The sequence below is a fragment of the Notolepis coatsorum genome (assembly GCF_963971535.1).
Source record: "Notolepis coatsorum genome assembly, chromosome: 1".
NCBI classification, from domain to species: domain Eukaryota; kingdom Metazoa; phylum Chordata; class Actinopteri; order Aulopiformes; family Paralepididae; genus Notolepis; species Notolepis coatsorum.
In genome coordinates, this window is record NC_140165.1 from 10,307,711 (window position 1) to 10,328,269 (window position 20,559).

At 44.3% G+C, this 20,559-nt stretch overlaps 1 protein-coding gene across 1 annotated transcript in view; it reads left to right on the plus strand.

Annotated features, from left to right (window-relative positions):
- The window catches only part of LOC311244873 (uncharacterized protein), a gene marked incomplete at its 3' end in the record, with an annotated part of 46,374 nt that overhangs the window by 15,004 nt on the left and 10,811 nt on the right, over positions 1–20,559 (plus strand). Inside the window, exon 4 of the mRNA XM_084334560.1 lies at positions 2,301–2,445. Coding sequence (XP_084190686.1) covers positions 2,301–2,445 — 145 coding nt within the window. The remainder of the gene's footprint in view (positions 1–2,300; positions 2,446–20,559) is intronic.

The following is a 20,559-nucleotide window of genomic DNA, read 5'->3' on the forward strand; positions in this document are numbered from 1 at the left end:
GGAAGGATATCCCAAACTTGGAAGTAGATTTTGATTGGGATGCAGTCTGGGCAAACGTTCGGCTATCATCACGCAACCCAGCCCAGTCACCAACAGATTAATCTCAATTTTGTTCATCGGACTTACCTGACTCCTAGACGTTTGCACCTAATGGGTCTCAGACAATACTCTCGATGCTCCTTGTGTTCAAACGGTGCTCTTGGTACATATATGCATATGTATTGCGAATGCCCTCCTGTTAAGATTTTCTGGGGAAAAGTAACCACTCAATTATCAGAATTTTTATCTCTGACCATACCTACACTGCCTTCTGTATTATTGTTGAATGATTTTTGTCAGTTATCGACCTCTGTACATGTAAAGAGACTAATTTTGGCCGGTCTTACGGCTGCCAAAAAGTTGATAGCGTCACGCTGGATTCAACCGGATAAAATGTGCCGGAAGGTATGGGTTCTTACCTATCTCGATGTGATTTATCTAGAGATATCCACTGCACTAATTTTTGGTGTTAATGAAGCCAGCATAGCAGTCTGCGTAGCTGTGGTGGAGAAGATAAAGGGAAGCATATAAACTTGTAATTTTCTGATGTTAAATGAAATAGTGGATGTATAGTCCAAGTGGGGGTCTTGAGGGGGGGTGGGGGGGAGGGAAGGGGAAGGAAAGAGCGGGGAAGAGCGAGCAAGAGCACATGTATTGTATTTATTATTTTATGTCTTTTAATCTACATTTATTTTGATTTAATTACTGGATTGTCATTATTGTTATTATTATTTCTGTCATTGTCCTGTGATTTATCATTACTGTTACTGTATTGTTTGTCTAGTTCATGTATGTTAAAAAAGGAAAAATAAAAAACATTTGTTCAAAAAAGAAAAGTGATTGTATCATAAGCATCTTATCAAACCAAAACATAATTTTGAGGCATCAAAATAGTTTTAATAGTTTTTATTTTTATTTTTTATTATTATCTTTCTTCCCCTCCTTTTTCCCGATTTTCTCCCATCCCACCCTTCCTGGTTGTTGCGTACTTTCCCCTACTGTTGGTCCGGGAGACCGGAGACTGTCGCATGCTTTCCTCCGACGCATGTGCAGCCTGGGGCAGGCCAACCTGGCCGCGCAGGTTCTCAACGGGGAGAGTGTAGCGTGTGGGAGGCCACACTATCTCTCCTCAGTTCCAACCCTCGCTGAGCAGGCGCCCCGACCGAACTGTAGGGGTCGCTGTCCACAACGCCCAGGACCCACCCTTCAGCTTTCCCACCCCCTGATACAGCCAATTGTATCAGTGTGAGAGGCCAGCCAAGCTGATAGCAACGCCGGGAGCTGGATTCGAACAGGCGAATCCTAGTGTCTCCCGGTGTTGGTGACGAACGTAATCTCCGTGCGCCACCTGCCCCCCCCTCCAAAATAGTTTTAAATTATTTTCTTTCTCTCTCTGTATAGCTGCATACTTCAATCAATTCGGTTAACTTTGCCATCAAACTCTCGCCTCGCACAGCTTTATTTGTAATGTTTTTCTGTGTCCATGTGAGCTTTGAGATCGCCAGCACCTTTATTAGACACAGAAACATATGGTCAAGCTTTGCACGCGTTGCACTCCGCTTCCAATTAGTCTCAACCGGGACGGTAAATTGGGAATTTTCTCTGCAGTTCATCTGTAATGTACATGTTCCCTTTGGCATTGTGAGCAGAATCTTCGTCATCTGTTGTGTGTGTGAGCGCAGTAGCGACGCCCACAAAGCACTGAAAGCGGGCTTCTCTGGGTAACGTCACACGCAACAGGGTACCGTAGTATTCGGTGCAACGCGCCAGTCAATTGAACTACATGCATATTTTACACAAACGTTTCTGTGCGCGACAGATTTCAGATGTGCATGGGAGCGTTTTGCCATGTGTGTGCACGGGCGCACGTTAGAGGGAACATTGGTGACATGATGTGTTGGAACTAGTCTCAGTGTGACATAGTCACTAAATGCTGGGTCTTGAAGCATAGAAAATGAGGCACACGGTTTTCTGCTGTGGGTGATTAAAACTTCTGCCAGGTCAACTCCGACCACGAGACTCTGTGTGTAAACTGAGGGCACTGCATCAACTATACTACTATAGTATTTCATACCACTTGATGTCCAAAACTCTGAACTATCGCTTTAAGGTGACACTCTCATCAAGTACCAGTGACAAGACATGTCTAACATCAAAAAACAATACTCAGCCAAATATGTCAATCTACAATGACTGGGGAGAGTGAACGTTGTACATTGCAAGACTCTTATTGTCGCTGTTTTTTTATCTGGTATTTTTAGGCCACAGCCCCATTGATATCCAGTACAGTGGAGGAGATGGCGTCTTGCAGTCACGTCTCTCAGTTGGGAGTAAAGGAGCTGTTTGTCTACTTGGTGGACTGCATTAAAACACCAGGACTTAAAGGAACTGTGAATGAAGGAGGAGGTAAGGCTCTAAAGCATAAATCCATCTTCAGCGTTCATACAGATGCTTGAAATAAATGTTTTTCCATGATTTCATTACCATAATTTTCAAGGTGACATAATACTGTGATGCATCTGAAGAAAATCTCCATATTCCAATAAATCTAACTTTATTTAAACCTCATGAAATGCACAAATAAATCTATAAGATCACCAAAAGAAATGGCCCATCAGTCATTTCCAGCCATTTCAATTTCCAGCCATTTCCAATTCCCCATTACTACTAAATGGACCTGTGTCTCATTAAAACATAAGAAAAAAAATATATGTTACAAAAAATTTATGTCCCATGATGCTTCAATGAAAAGAGAAATTCAGGATATATATACAGTAATGTAAACTACTATGCTAAATCCTGATTAACACAATGGAGGCCAAACCTGAGATAAGGCGGGTTAACTCGCCAGCGGTTGGGCGCCAGACCCGAGATTTCTCTGGTTTTGGTCGTTATTTCTTTTATTCGATATTTCCATTCATAATCCATCGAGGGAGCCGGTGATATCATTGGGAATTAGTGTGAGATCGCAAACGTCCAATACCGCCGTTTTGCGGCCGGTATTGCACATCCTTTGAAACTCTTTGTCTTGGGCTGTGCGTCTATCTAAAGTGTCCGGGCGGAGTTTTCCTTGTCGGGCAGGACTAGCGTTTATAACACATGGATTGAGGAGAATCAAGCACTCCTGGTTCATGTTCTTTGGTGGATTATGTTGGCAACACTGTCACCAGATCCGCCTTCTTCCACCTCAGAACCATCTCCCGCCTCCGCCCCTCACTCTCCGACACCTCAGCGGAAACACTCATTCACGCCTTCATCACTTCCCGCCTCGACTACTGTAACGGAATCCTTCTTGGTGCCTCCAAGAAGGTTCTGGATCGCTTACAGTACGTCCAAAACTCTGCTGCGAGGGTCCTCACGCGCACCAAACCCTGGCAGCACATCACCCCCACCCTGCAAAAACTCCACTGGCTCCCCATCAACTACCGAATCCCCTACAAGATCCTCCTCCTCACCTACAAATCCCTGCACGGGTTGGCCCCTTCCTACCTGACCAACCTACTCCACCCCTACACTCCAGCACGAGGCCTCCGATCCTCCAACTCCGACCTCCTCACCATCCCCCGCACCAGGCGTTCCACACTGGGAGACCGAGCTTTCGCTGCAGCTGCCCCCAGACTGTGGAACTCCCTCTCCCCCCTCATCCGAGGCTCTGACACCATCAACCTCTTCAAAACCAAGCTAAAAACCCACCTGTTCACACTTGCCTTCACGCAACACGGCCCCGCTCCCAAGTAGCCCACCCCTGACTTTTTTTTAAGCCACAGATTCCGTTGTTTTGTTTTGTTTTGTTGTTTGTTTGTTTGTTAATTTCAACCACTTCATCCAATTGGACAGAACTTGCCTCCTCCTTTTTTTTTTTTTTTTTTTTTGTTTGTTATCTCTTATCTTATTTGTTTTTTCTTGTTGTTACTATACACAGATCTTTTATGTATGTTATTTTTTTTCCATCCTTTCCTTGTACAGTGTCCTTGAGTCTGAGAAAGGCGCTTCTCTCTTAAAAATCAATCTATTATTATTATTATTAACACGATCGACATCAATACTTGGGAATGGCGATCAGATAATTGGAATATTCTTTTTGGAGTTCATCCTAGTCAAGGTAAGGGGCTATATGGTATCAATCTTGCGTTGATCCAAGAATTCCTTTCCCTCTGGCGCTGAATGAGTTAAAAGAATAAAGAACACACCAAATAGGCTGTTTTATATACATTTTTTTTTTAATGTACATACTTTATAAAACATATACCCATCCTTTTTTTTTTTTATCCACTTTTTCTCCCATTTTCTATTTTTCTCCCATCCCAATTTTCATATCATCCAATTCAACCCTCCCCTGTCTTTGAACGTTGTTTCTTGCCTCCCACAAGCCGGCTGCAATGTGGACTAAGTCATACATAGCACGAGTCCCCTCCGATACTCGAGGTAACAGCCGTCGCATCTTTTCACCTGCGCGGCTCGATCTTTCAGCGTCAGGGGTCTGGGCTTTGGAGGGGCCCCGCCCCCGTCGCTTCTTGATTCTACTGCGCAGGCGCACCAACCGACCTGTAGGAGTCGCTGTCCACAACGCCCAATCCCCACCCTTCAGTTTCCCTCCCCATAATACGGCCAATGTGTATTACTGTGGACTACCAGCTAAACTGAAAGCAATGTGGAGAGCGGGGCTCAACATATACCCATCCTTAAATATTTTTTTTATAATTCAACCTTTATTTAAAAATGTATTCTCATTGAGGTCAAGAGCGCCCTGGCCAAGACTGGCAACAGCACAATTAACAGGGTTGCAGATATTTCATTTCAACCTTTATTTAAAAATCATAAGCTTCTGAGGTTTCCCTCATTTACAGAAACTACGATTGTACAAATGTAAACGGTACATAATGGAAAGCAATAAAAGCATAGGGGTGGGACGATGCATCGATACATCGATGTAATTATCAACAAACCAATAGGATCGATGCAACGTAAAAAGATCGGTTCATATCGATACTTATTTTGAAAATCCCGTGGCGAGCATATCTGCCCAACAACAGTAGCTCCGTGTGTGTAGACGTTACAGCCAGATTATAAGGCTCTGGTTACAGCATAGCTCCAGAGTCCGCCTATTTGGCGACCCAAAATAAGTCTCTGCTTTTTTTCCACCATCCAGAACGCGCATGCTCTGTCCACTACCGCGGTTTACGCAGGAAAGTGACGTATGTTTCAAGAGTGGTGTGAGGTTGGGGGCCTGGACCCGGTGTCATGCCCCCTGGACTCTGTTCTTTCCTTCCTCCAGTCTATCCTGAATAGGCTGTCGGCCTCGACAGTGAAGGTGTATGCCGCAGCTATATCTTCTTGTCATCTGGGCTTTGAGGGCAGCCCGCTGTTCAGCCACCCTCTCGTGAGATGTTTCTTGGCTGGTGCACGGCGTCTCAAGCCTGTGGAACGTTCTGTCTCCGAGTTGGGACCTCCAACTGGTCCTAGGACGGTTGTCGGAGGCCCCGTTTGAGCCTCTTGAGCAGGCGCCGTTGGATCGACTGTCTTTTAAGACCGCGTTCCTTTTGGCCATCACCTCCGCTAAGCGCGTGGGTGAGCTGTGTGCTCTCTCGGTGCGGTCTGAGTGCCTGTCTATTCGGGCCGATAGCAGTGCGACTGAGGCCTAATCCGGTCTTCATGCCAAAGAATATCCGGAGCTCTTATCGCTCCAGGGATATTGTGCTTCAGGCTTTTCACCCGCCTCCTCACGTTAGTGATTTGGAGGCGAGCCTTCACCTGTCGTGTCCTGTAAAACTGAAGGTTTACCTTAGTTTGTTTGTTACGGTGGCTCTCACGCTGGTAAGGCGCTGTCCAAGCAACGCCTGTCACATTGGTTGTGACAGGTTCCCCCCGGGGGCGTCTGGGCATACTCCACTCGTGGTGTGGCGGCCTCCAGTGCCCTGTTGGGAGGGGCCTCGGTGGAGGACATCTGCGCTGCGGCCTCCTGGTCCTCCCCGGGGCCTTTTGTTAGGTTTTACCTCATTGACATGACTGGGGGTTCTGTCTCCCAGGCAGTCCTGAGGTCCGGGACCTCTCCCTGGCGGGGGCTTACGGGCCTCAGGGGGTGCATTTGACGTGGCCACGCGTCCGCTCTGCCCCTTTTGATCTCATAATGGTAGAGCGAGACGCGATGGCCAGTATGATAATATAACGAAGGTTATCCTATAACCCTAGTTATATGAATACTGGCTGAACGTCTCGCTCTTCAGCGCCCTGATGTTTTCCACGTATGGAATTCGAACTTGGAAGGGCGTGGACGTGACCACTTCCTGTGTCTTGTAGAGGCACGCACGGGAGTAGGCATGGTCACGTGCAAGTGAGGTGCATGTAAAAAATGTCCACGGGCACAGTAGGTGCTGGAGAGATGGTATCTCATAATGGCAGTGCGAGACGCTCAGCCAGTATTCATATAGGGTTATAGGATAACCTTCGTTTTTCACATGATCTAGCATCCCAATAGGCCTCTCTGTTTACGGTTTCATTCAGTAATACAAATAATAAAATACAATAGACAGTAAAAAAGTGCGGTTTGATTTAGTTTAAAAATAGGCTAAAAATAATCAAATAGAACGGACAGTAAAAAGTGTGATCAAATAGTTAAATAAAAATATAACGGAGCAGTGCATCGCTCTTAACACCGAGTTTCTTTACAAAGTTCTAACATACAACAGAGCAGTGCATTGCTCCTAACTTGGAGTTTCCTTACAAAGTTCAGTTTTGAATTACAACAGAGCAGAGCTCTTAAAATTACAGTGCATAGGAGGTAGACCAATGGATACTCAAGTAGTGTGTCGGGGGCACAGAAGCTAAACGCAGATTTACCTAATTCAGTGCAAACTCTGGGGACCTTATGTGGATTTATAGTAGAAGCAGCAGCATGTCTATAAACGGTGTCCATAATCCAAAACAGAAATATCTTCAACAACCCTCCTTTTGCTAAGTATAGGAAAATAGGTTTTGTTTCTGTACAAAAAGCCAACCTTCTGTTGCAGATTATTTGCAAGGTTATCTACATGGCATTTAAATGTAAATTTCTCATCAAGCCAGATTCCAAGGTATTTATATTCTTTTAACCTATTGTCCCACATCTGAACCTTCCTGAACTTGACCTTCATGGGTTTGTGATGGATTATTTGTTAGTGGGTGTTTCAAAGTACCTCATATTTGGTACCATTTTGAAGCTAACAACTAGGGCTTTCCAATGATATAAGATATGTGTATGATTATCATCATTATTATTGTTATTATTTTTCATATGTAGTTGAACTTGTACTTGTTGAAATTTTACTTTAAGATAAAAATGAATTTTCAAGCACTTTCCTTACTTGGGATAAGAAGAATTAGAGTGTATGATATTTAGCCAACCTTGTGGGGAATATAGAACAGTCGACAGATTAGAAATATCATCTATTGTTCAAAAGTTATGAATGAAACTAAATATAGAAAATAATTAATATATATATTTTTTTATATTTATTTTGTATTACTATTTATTATATAATAATGTAATGTGTGTGCGCAAACATTTGTATTCAAACTTACCCCGTTCTGTTCCTCGAGCCTCGTCCTCCTCTGCCTCTCTTCCAAGCCTCATTCCTGAGCTGGGAAAGGTGGGGGCCAGGCTGGTGGTTGTGCTAGCTGAATCTTAGCCATGAGCCAGGTACAAGCAGGCCCCAGCTAGCTCGGGGCTAGCTGGGCTAATCACCGCTGGACGACTAGAAGCGGCATGTCTGGGCATGTTTAGCCCGCGTCGACCCGATACACACATCGTCCGTTCTGGGATGATGAAATGAAATATATTATATATAGAATATGACCCAGTAATGAATAAACAAATAACAGCAAATACAGTATTTGAAAACATTGTTAAACTGAATAAGTACTTACATGATCACCTCAAAACGGACATTCTCTGCCTCTGCCTGGGAACAATTTGGAAAATGCTGCAGTCTCTCTCGATTGGTCTCTCTAAACGCCCGTATTTTTTTCCGACCAATCCCATGCTGCCGTCCCTGGGACACATAGCCATAATTTAAAACATAGATTAGGCGATATTAACGTTAACATTAAAGTGGATGGTGGCATTCAAGCGCTAACTCTGGCGCCACCTGGTGGCACTGAATTTTTTTTGCAAAATCAACTATGCCTCTCTTTGTTAATTACAACAAGCAATGCTGGTTGTTATTTAAGATGAGTGCTGTTTGTTATTTAAGATGAGGTCGGACTCGGCACTGACAGATTTGTGTTCATTGTGCTGCTTTTATAAAGCCTCAAATGACGGCTTACAATATTTCATAAAAGCAAAGTGTTTTGTTTGTCTAAGATTTAAAAAGGTTTAAACTTTACAGCACTGACAAAGTTGAACAAAGTGCTGTACAAGTCCCAAAAAAAATTATATATATTTTTTTTATTTTTTTATTTATTTCAAAGCTTCGAATTCAAATCGAATCTCGGCCCCGAAGCTTTGAATTCCAAAAAAAATCGAAGGTCAGCCCTAAGGGCTTCCCACTCTCCAGGACATTTACACCATGCGTTGCAGCGCCAAGGCTAAGAGAATAGTCAAAGACTCTAGCCACCCAAACAACTGCCTCTTTGCACTGCTGAGGTCAGGCAAGCGCTATCGGAGTCTCATGGCCAGTACAGAGAGACTTCTATCCCCAGGCCATCAGGATGCTCAATGACTATGCAACCAGGGCCCGAAATTAGAGCCTGCCACCCGCCATTGGCGACCAGATTTTAGGTTTGGTGAGTGCCACTGAGAGGTCTGTCCGCCATGTGGCGGGTCACAAAATAGTCATGTAAAATAATTAAAACTGCAGTGTGTTTTGGTCTTACGATCGGCTTGTTTACCGATGTCACATCCACTACTCTTCTGTCCTGACTGCCCGTGGCGCCTGCTTGCATAATGTTGTGTTAATTCCACAACAAGAGATATGTAATGTTAATTACCTGAAATTATTCAGTTTTTTGGGGGGGGAAACCCTGCATATATCGGTATCGGTTGATATCGGTATCCGGAAATTAAGAGTTGGACAATATCGGTATATCTGTAAAAAAGCCAATATTGAGCATCCCTACTAATTAGCGTTAGCTGCTAACCCTGGAAACGCTCAAAGCACCGTCAGTGAGTCCACAAAACCAGTTCCATTAGTGAGGAAAGGGGGGGCGGGTTATATTAACGAGTCTTGACAACAGGGGTTCAAAGATAACTTCACATTTATTGGCTATTTGTTTCTTTATATCGCTTCATGCATCGGGCATCCAGGTTCCGTGTGTTGACATCCTAGTCTAGTGTGTGTGACATCATCAACTACGGCAACTCAGACGGGGGGGGGGGGGGGGGGGCTCACTCAGTGGCCAATCAGATCGCACCAGAAACGGCAGTGGCCAATCAGATTCGCAAAACGCGAAAGCGGAAGCATACATGTGTTAGGATAAGAATAGACGCCGCGGGGCTCGCTCTCTCGCTCTCTCTCTCTCGCTCTCTCTCTCTCTACGTTCAATATGATTTAAGGCCAAACGTTACACTAGGGCTGGGCGATATGGCCAAAAACGTTATCGCGATAAAATTATTAAATTATTTTCATATAACTCGATATCGATAATTATCATCGATATAATGTCTGTCAAGTTTAATTAACGTCTTATGCCCGGTGCCGATGGACGGGCTATTAATAGACTTGTTTTGCTGCTGCGAATGTCTCGAGAGTCGAGTTGATGTCGTCATCAGTCCGCGCACGTTAGCAGTTAGCCAAAGCAAGCGGAGTATCTCATGACAATGTACTAAATATGACCATAAAATACTCTGTTCCGCCCCAATACATTGCAACAACGTCCACCGTATACCCCACACTACTATAACAGTTACCCTCAGAATTCAAAACACACACCAACTCGGCAGGTTAACTGTAAAATAGTGCCGTGCAAGCTAAGTATCCTAGCCAGCCTCGTTTCCAAGCGATGTATTCCATGACAATGTACTAAATATGACCATAAAATACTCTGTTCCGCCCCAATACATTGCAACGACGTCCACCGTATATCCCACACTACTATAACTGTAACTGAGGGGTACAATTCCCTGACTGTATTGATAAGTATGGTATCATTAAACCACTACCGTCTTATGTACATTACTACTGGCCATACAGTACACAGGTATCTTATGATGAACACTTCCCACAATGACTCGGTTCCACACACAACTGGATTTAAGTATTTATTAGCAGCAATGATAGTACATAATATACTTTACTTTGGATGCGCTTATAAGGCAAAGGAATGTGCGTAGGTAAATCAATAACGTATGTCCATTCTCATATTACGCAGGAGATAATAATACAACCTGAATCTTAGGAATTATATCTATGGTACTCTGGTAATATAGCGGGAGATACTGGTAGGGTCCCTCCGGTCGTAAGCCAGCAAGGGGAGAGGATTTGTCGGTAGTAGAGTCTGGGTCAACGATGATAAAGAGACTCCAAGTACAGGAGACAGTGCAATAATCTCTTGATCCGCAGACGAATACAGCTGTTCTCCGTAGCATGCAGCTCCGCATGGAAGAAAGCTAGCCGGCCTCAGGCTTCTGAGAGGCGGCTCGACGTGGCTCCTCACAGGGTAAATCCCACACAATTGTGGGTGTCGGCGATTCTCCGCTCCATCAATTACAGGACCAAAAGCAAATATAATCCAGCCGAAAAGGCTATGCAGTCGTCGGTAGGTTATCCAGTGTACATGATCCACACGGTCCTCGTCTAGGGCTCCTCGGGTGAAAGCGCCAGGGTAAGCAGCCCAGCCTGGATAAGCACTCTAGCTGGTACGAGGAAACGTTGGTGATGCTGGTCACTGTAGAACTTTAGCCGCACGATACACTATACACAAATAGACTATTACTGACTTAATAGAATAGGTCGAACTCGACGGTACAGCGTTAAACTATGACACTTCAGTTATTAATTTGCACGCGGTCTCAATGCTCTATTTGGGGCCAAACAGGCCATACTTCACCGCACGTTGTATCGTGGGTGAGGCTTCAACTTATTGGGTAACTCTACTTCTGTATTCACCTGCGCCGTATTTATACGTTAGGTGAACAAACTAGTACCAGCTTTATTCCTGTCTCATATCCTTGCGCAGAACCGTTCATGTCCAGGCAAGTCCCCGGCGGTGACTTTGAACCAGACCTTGGAGGTATGGCAATGGCGCCTGGTGGACCGCTGTCCAATAGGAGAATGAAATATTATGGTCTGTACTAGGCTAAAGGGATATTCCGTGTATATGTACAAGGAATATACAAGGGATATCAAACGATATACAAATATTATGCAATATATATCTATCAATAAATATATATATTCGGTTTAATCTGATCCTTCGTAACAATAACAGTTACCCTCAGAATTCAAAACACACACCAACTCGGCAGGTAAACTGTAAAATAGTGCCGTGCAAGCTAATTAGCCTAGCCAGCCTTGTTTACTGAGTCCTACCTCCGGGTCTGCTTCCGGGTCTCCTTCCGCTGTCGGCCATCTCCTTCACTGATTGGTTGTTAGTGCGTGTGCTCATATCCAAGCTTGGAAAATTGATATATCGAAACTTAGCGACCACGCTAAGGAAATAATTTATCGCGATCGTTATCGTTTTATCGCCAAGCCCTACGTTACACTATAAATACTAACTGGATAGTTGATAGATTTCATTTCATTATCTGAAATATTCTAAAATCATTAAGTCTGCTATAAGCCATTATCCCTTTGTGTGTGATTATTATTTTCTCACAGTCAAAGTCAAAAAGAAAAACAGAAACAACACGTTTGTCATCGGTAGTAAATCAATGAGATTGTGGACTCTGATGAGGACATGATTGAGGAGGTTTAAGTTAGGTTTATAAAACCTTCACATTTTATTATGTTCTGTTAAATCCTGCAAAGAGGGTAGAGTGAGGAGTCTGATGATGTTTAACAGTAGGTTACAATTTAAGCTTAAGATTGAATTGACATGTATTGATTAATGAATCATCAATGAATATATTAAAATAATTTGCTTATGGGCGGCTAGGTGTTCGAATCCAGCTCTCCACATTGTTTTCAGTTTGGCTGGTCGTCCGTACTAATACAATTGGCAGTATTAGAGGGTGGGAAACTGATGGGTGGGGATCGGGCGTTGTGGACAGCGACTCCTACAGGTCGGTTGGTGCGCCTGCGCAGTAGAATCAGGAAGTGTCGGGGGCAGCGTGAGCCTCCCACGCGTTACTCCTCGCCACTGAGAGATCGAGCTGCGCAGGTGAAAAGATGCGACTGCTGTTACCTCAAGTACCGGAGGGGACTTGTGCTATGTATGACTTAGTCCACATTGCAGCCGGCTTGTGGGAGGCAAGAAACAACGTTCGTGACAGGGGAGGGTTGAATTGGATGATACGAAATTGGGATGGGAGAAAATATAGAAAAATGGGAGAAAAAGTGGATAAAAAAAAATAATAATAATTTGCTTACAATTTTACTCTGGCCTCTTATTTAAGTGTATTCTTCAACATAATACCCTATCTACTTGAAATTTACTGATTTTATTTTATATATAGGTGACACTATTCCAACAGCTTTTTTCAAGCCAAGAACTGTACCTTTAATGTGGTAGTCTCGGATTTCAGGCAAACTTGACAATTGTGTTGCTGTTCCGCTGTGCCACACAGTCATGTGTGTACAGCGAGTAGAGGAGGGGGCTCAGAACACAGCCCTGGGGGGCCCCTGTGTTGAGAGTGATGGATGAGGAGGTGCAGTTGCCTGCTCTCACCACCTGGGGAAGTCCAAGACCCACTGGCAGAGGTCATATTTCAAGCCCAGGTCCCTGAGCTTGGCTAGGAGTTTGGAGGGGACTATGGTATTGAATGCTGAGATGTAGTCGATAAATAGCATTACCCTGCTGCTGTGTGCAGCACATGGGCTATAAGGCTGTCCCCGAACTCTGTTTTTAGGCTTCGAATGTTCGCCAGGGTTTATCGAACGAACGTTCGAACGTTCGTTTTTTGTAAATAAAAAAAAAAAAAATTATTGCAATTATTTTTTTCTTTTTTATAATTTTTTTATTGTATTATTATAGATCCTACGGAGGGCGGCATTGCATAGTCTATTGGTGAGAAAAATGTTGTTTACAGTGGTGGCTGTTCATGTAAACATGTAATTAAACAAAGGGAAAAGACAGCAGTCAAACATAATATTAGGGATGCACCGAATGGGAAATTCTTGGCCGAAACCGATACCGAAAATAGAAAACCGTTGGCCGAAAGCCGAAAGGCCGAAAATGATTCATAGAATAGATTTTTTTTTACCAATGTTGTGGAACATTATGATTATGGAAAAATATATGATTATGGCAAAACTTAACTTAAATAATAAATAATCACTTATGGGTCCATAAAACATTTATTCAGCACTTCTGAATGCATACAGTACATTAATGTGTGCTCTACTGAGCGCACCTTTCTAGTACCCAGCTGAATGTGCTCTCTGGACTTTGGCACAGTAGACGCGCGACAGACGGACAGCGTCAATGTGAGAAACACAATCCCCCCCCTCTCGCTCTGAATAATATGCATATTAGATCACTCAGTGATTAACCGCGACGGGCATATAGTAAATAAGGATATAAAAGCATATTAAAGACGCATTTATTGGACGCGTTGCACGCAGAGTTTACATAGAAACAGCGCGACTCCCGACAGCGCGACATCATCACAACAACACGTGAATAATATGTGTAACTGAGGGGTACAATTCCCTGACTGTATTACTAGATATGATACTTACTACCACTACCTTTGTACTTAATATTCGGCCACCCAGTACACGGCATAAATATATTATCATAAACACTCTCACGTAGATGAAACGGATCCAACACAAATGTACGAAGTCGAAGTATGCGTTTATTACTACACAGCAATGGTGTGTAGAGCAAGCACTTAATCACTTAATTACATTTATGAATTGAAATAGTATGCACTTTTATGGCAAAGAGTATTCGTCGGTATATCAATAGAGAATGTCCAATCTCTGAGGGCGCAGGTGGTAAATATACGACCTGGAATAGTTAAGGAATAACAGCAATGATACTTTAATGATTATAAGACTGGATACACTAAGGGGGGTTAATCCGGTCGCTTGTAAGCCGACAGGAGTAGGAGGGGGGGGGGGGGGGTAGAATCCGGCTGCCTCGTCCGGCCAAGGGTATCCCAGGTGAACCCACTGTAGTGCCGTTCAATGCGCCGGCGATCCTTGGACCACAGATGAAAGCAGGTGGACTCTTTGTGGGCCGGCTCTCTCCGGTCCACGGGGGAGAGACGTGAAGCGACCTCGTCTTGCAGAGCGTCTCCTCACCTTGCGTCCTCTCCAGGGGGGGGGGTTCCAACACACGGCAGTGTCGGGGGTCTTTATCCATGGAATAATCAAAGTATACAAAGCATAATCCGTGCCTGGGAAGGCGGGCTGTCGTCGGTAGAATAATCCGGTATACAGGTCCACTCGCTCGTCGGCTCTGGGGCTCCTCGGGTGCAGCTTCACATGGGGTCAACCACCCTGGGTAAGCAGCCAGTTCTCTGCCCGAAACGATGGGGTACTGACTACGGTAGTATTCTCACTGCACGAAGCACTATATATTAACAGACTATTATTAGCTTAATAGACTACGTCCAACTCGACGATATAGTGCCAAATATGACTATTCAAATATTAATATACACAATGTCTCAATACCGATGGTAGGCGAACTTGGCCTTACTCCCACACGTGGCGTCGCGGGGAGGCTTTACGTCTGTGACTCTATTGGAGGGTAAGAAACTGGACTGAAAAGAAAGTCCTACTTTAGTAGCGCAGTATATATACGCACTATGAACAAATAGTCCCATTAGTGGTGCGGTAGCCAGATTCCTACGCGGAACTAGGACTTGTTCGTACATGTGGAGCGGTACGTTTGAACTGGGTCTGAGGGGTATGGCAGCCTGGCACCAAGGTCTCGACCAATAGTAGAATGGAGACTATTATGGGATGTTCAGTAGGCTAGAATGGATATTCAATGCATATTGTACAAGGAATATACAAGGGATATCAGGGAATATTAGAGAATATACAAATACAATTAAATATATATATATAAATAAATATATATATTCGGTTTAATCTGGCCCTTCACAACAATATGCATATTAGATCACTCTGTGATTAACCGTGACGGGCATATAGTAAATAAGGATATAAAATCATGTTAAAGACGCATTTATTGGACGCGTTGCGCGCAGAGTTTACATAGAAACAGCGCGACTCCCGACAGCGCGACATCATCACAACAACACGCGAGGTTGTTAGGTTGTTTCTGTTTCGGTGATATATTTTCGGTGAAAAAACTCTTTCAGCCGAAAGGCCATTTTTTGCCATTTTCTGCCGAAGACTTTCGGTGCCGAAATGTCGGTACATCCCTACATAATATCATATAATTAATACCGCACTCACTTTTTGTCCCGGTAGAACATCGCCGTATGAATTGGAATAACCGAAGCTTTCTGGTCTGGCGGGCTTGAAATGTCCATAAATGTGTATCCAATCCATAAATCCATTTAGTTAGATCCAGTATTGACTGAATGTGTCTGTGATTATTATAGATTTTCCTGGTTGACTCCCGCTCCCGGTCCCGGGCGTGATGTCACACGAAAGCCAGCCGCACTCACCCAATAGACTATTCTATTCTAAACAGTTATATTAGTGTGAACGTAATATACATTTTATCCAGTGCATATTTGGATAGTATTGTGATATCATAATCCCATCTATATATATAGTTTTTTTTTAATACATTTCAACATTTGATTGCTTTTGCTACATGCATTTTTCAATTGGCTGCGTTCGAGCGTTGCGCACTTGGCGATGTTTCTATCGCCTCAGAAGTCACTCAGAACAGAGGGGGGGATGAACATGAAGCATAAACAATGATTTATATATTACACGTTATTGTGCATTTTAACTTCACTGTCTAGTATCGTAATAAAAATGTTAGACTATAGACACTTGGCACCTGTATACTATGGATTAATTTCATTACCCCTGGAAAAAAACATCTGAAATAAATTACGTTTGAATATTCGATAGGTCTTCTACCTTTTGATTTAAGGATCAAATGAGACAAGTTATTTCCAAAAGCGGGATTTATTGCACAAGTAGTTTAACAAGAAACCAATGCAGATAAATGAAAATGGGGGACCCTGATGTAAACAATAAGACGAAAGTCTCTCTGGTCTGCATCCCCTTAACAATTGTATGTATTGAGCTGTACTGTATACTGTACCCATTCTGCAATCTGTTAATAAACTTTTGAATCAATCAACAATATAGAAAAACAGGCCCAGTAATTGAAACATTAACAAGTCGGCACTCAACTCTGAACATTAACAACTTGTAACATTTAAAATATACATTAACAATAATAATAATAATAATAATAATAATAATAATAATAATAATAATAATAATAATAATAATAATAATTAACAAACGTGGGATTTATTGCACTAGTCGTTTTTAACAAAACAATGCAGATAAATAATAAGTAACCAAAATAAAACGATGCCTCACGCACGCAGTCGGCCTATTGGTCTAAACTCTCTTCATGTTGTGTGCCTAGAATATAAGTTGTCCACATGCACAAGTCGTTTTTAACAAAGCAATGCAGATAAATAATAAGTAACCAAAATAAAACGATGCCTCACTCACGCAGTCGGCCTATTGGTCTAAACTCTCTTCATGTTGTGTGCCAAGAATATAAGTTGTCCACATTGTCGGGGAGGATGGAGCTCCTCATCTATTGACAATGTATCCTGCCTTGGAAAAGATTCGTTCCGATGGTGTGGAAGTGGCTGGGATACAAAGGCAGTGTTTTGCTGCCAGTGACAGTGTTGGGTAACGGGCAGAATTGGCCTTCCACCACACTAGCGGGCTGCCAGACTTCACTTTGGATTTGCCCTGGAGGTATTGCTCCATCTCTTTTTTTCCCAGATCCGCCGCCTTCCTCCGTCTCCTCCTCCTCTTCATCCCCCGACTGAAGCAACATTTCAATTTCATGTTTTTTTTTTTTTTTGCATGGGTCCAGCGGCTCCCGCCGGGTCATCCGTCTCCTCTCCCTCTTCCTCGCTTGCACCGGTGTCTTCCACGGTTGCTCTCACGCTGTTGCAAGTGGTCAGCAAGCGGAACAACCTGGAAATAAAATATTGTATTAATAATTAAAATCGGAGACGATGTTGTGCTGCCTTGTGCAGGCTACAATGTGGCATGATAAGATAGTTGTGTGAATAATGAATATCGGTCAGACTCAGAGTAGTTTAATTAATAATTGAATATATTAGTCAATAGTCTAACCTGGATATATACGTTGTCCTTCATCTCAGCATCGATGAATTTGAGATGTTTGAACCGGGGGTCCAGAGCAGCAGAAAGGAGATAGATACTGGCAGGTTCAGATTCAGATTCAGATTCAGATTTCTTTATTCACCATATTGTACAGGTACAAATGGAACGTGATTTGACATTTCAGTGCATGATTATTCACAAATAGGAACAACAAAATAATGATAAATAAATAAGTGCAAAACAGGACAACAATAAGACAGTAAAGTGCAGTGGTAGTGGTAGGGGACATGGATACAGTGCAGCATAGTTCAAGTCCAGAAGTCCAGCCCTAGCAGCTCGCCATAGAGGGGGGGTGGAGCAGGGGGACGCCTGACTCGTTAACCAGGCGAGCCGCTGAGGGGAAGAAACTCAGTCTGTGGCGGGACTTTAGTGTCTTGGGCAGCCGTAGCCGCCTGCCGTGGGGGAGCATGTTGAAGAGGTTGTGACCCGGGTGGGCGGGGTCTGCCATGATCTTCCTCGCCCTCCTCAAGGCCCTGGTGGAATGTAGGGACTCGAGGGAGGGAAGGGGGCAGCCGATCACCCTCTCCGCCGAGCGTATCACCCGCTGCAGCTTGGCCTTGTCTCTGACCGTGGCTGCAGGGAACCAGGTGATGATGGAGAGGGTGAGGATGGACTGTATGATGGCGGTGTAAAACTGGACCAGGTTCCAGGTGTTGCAGCTCCCATCTGGTGTCAATCTCGTGGACCAGGGACTTTTTCAGATCCCTTATCGCAGGGCTGTCCGACTCATCTGGTGACAAGTGCCGTTTTTTAAGATTAGTTAACATGGGCACGGTTGCCGACAAGGACACATTGTCCTCTTGGGAGAAGAGCTCTGTGAGTGTCTCCAGAGGGTGGAGCACATCCGCGACATCACCTGCCAGGGTCCACTGGTCCGAACTGAGGTCCAGTAATCGATCCGCCTTTTTGGAGACGGTGGCGTCGGACAACACGGCTGTGGAGTTCCAACGAGTGGCAACGTCTGGGATTAATTTGTGGGCTATGACGTTCTGCTGTTCTTGTTTTGCTTTCAGAGCAGCTGTAGCTTTTGCGCTCTTTCTAAAATGCGCTACCAGATTCCTGCCCGCTGCAACAGTGCGATGCACCGTGCTCTGTTTGAGAGAGGAGTTTATGCACAGCTGTAAAGTGTGCCCCAATTTTCTGGGTCCTGTGTAAGTGTCTCGGTACACAGCTTCATGTTGCTGGCATTGTCGTGCACAACAGCCACTCTTTTGTAGTTGGGTATGCCATACGCGCCAGCCACTTCACCCAGGCGGTGCGCGATGTTTACTCCCGAATGCTTTATCTCCAGCTATTTTGTTTCCAATACATAACCCTGTAGTTCCCACTCGTCAGAAATAAAATGACAGGTGACTGCCATGTACGCCTCCATCGCCACCGACGTCCAAGCGTCTGTTGTGAATGCCACAGCGGTGGCATGGTCAATGTACAAGGAGACTTTCTCCCGCACGGCCCCGTACCTCAGGGTTAGGTTGTTTGAAACGGTGGATCTTTTGGGGATGGTGTAACCTGGCGCCATCAGATTAACCATTCTCCTGAATCCCTCACCCTCTACTACATTTATGGGCCTCATGTCCAAAGCAATAAAGTCCACAATGGAGTCCAATAACTCGTTCTTTCTCTTCTCGCTTATTGGTTTTGCATCAAATTGCAGTAGTGTCTGCGTGGTTGAGGAGGTGGGCCCGCCGTCCAGATCCAGTTTATGTACCTAAAATAATGAATTTGTTATTATTATTAGCATATATCATTTTGTTCTTATTATATTTATTTGAGGCCAGGCCAACAGCATCACGCTTTCGCGCAGCAGGCTGCCAGGCGCCGGCCAGGCAACTAGGCCTTAGTAGGCCGCAGCCTGCACGTGGCGAATACTTCTAATTACTAATTAGGGCCTAATACTTACATTTTTTATATGAGCAGCCAGGTTGGATGTGCCACCGTGGAATGCCAACTGCTTGTCGCAGATTTGACACACAGCCTTTGCCTTGTCGTCAGTTAATTTGAAGTGTTTCCACACAGGTGACGTCTTCCCACTTGTAGCTGCCATGATTGAATAATTAGCCGAGCGCCGCGGGGACGCGCATCTTCACCTCGACTCAACCCCGCGCGCCGCCGCGGGGACGCGCCTCTTCACATCGCCTCAACCCATGCCTCCTTTTTAATTTTTTTCCCCCGAACTTCCCAATCCATTAATTAAAGTCTGAATGCCAGCGGAACGAACGAACGTTAGAACGTTCGGGCTCAGCCTTAATGGGCTATGACGTCCTCCGTGGGGCGATATACAAATAGCAGGGGGTCCAATGTGTTGGGGAGGGAGGAACAGATGTAGCCTTTCACTAGCTTCTCACATAGCTGTAGCTATGTAGCGGCATGGTGGTGTAGTGGTCAACACTGTCGCCTCACAGCAAGAAGGTCCAGGGTTCGATTCCCGCTTGGGGACCAAGTTTCCACGATGCCAGTTACCCAGGTGGGGTATCTCCCGGGCCTTTCTGTGTGGAGTTTGCATGTTCTCCCCGTGCTCGCAAGGGTTCCCCCCCGATAAGAGAAACCCAATGGAAAAACATGCAAAAACAACAGATCGCTAACGCTGTCGCGTCCATGACGAAGACGGGCAGGCGCACTTGGATGGTCCCCGGGGGCGTGGCTCATGTCATCAAGATCCATTCTGGAGGAAAACTGAGAACCTTTTCCTTCTCCTCTGATGTTACCGGAAAAGGAAGCTTTATGACAACTTGGTAATAGATCTGACCAACTGTAGTCGATACAGATCAATCAAATGTAGCTAGTATCACCCTGATGGCGATATTGGGTATATGATCTGTGCATCCCTATACGGGCCTATTTGTTACTTTCCTGGCAAGAGTGTAGTGTTTGCAGGGCTCTACGCTAACCTTTTTCACTAGGGGCACAGGTGCTCCTAAATGAAAAAATTTAGGAGCACACAAAGAAATTTAGGAGCACCCAAAAATATTTAGGAGCACAGTGAAAATATTTCAAGTAACAAGAGTTTTTTTTTTTTTTTTTTTTTTTTTTTTTTTTAATAAATGTATATTTGTACTGT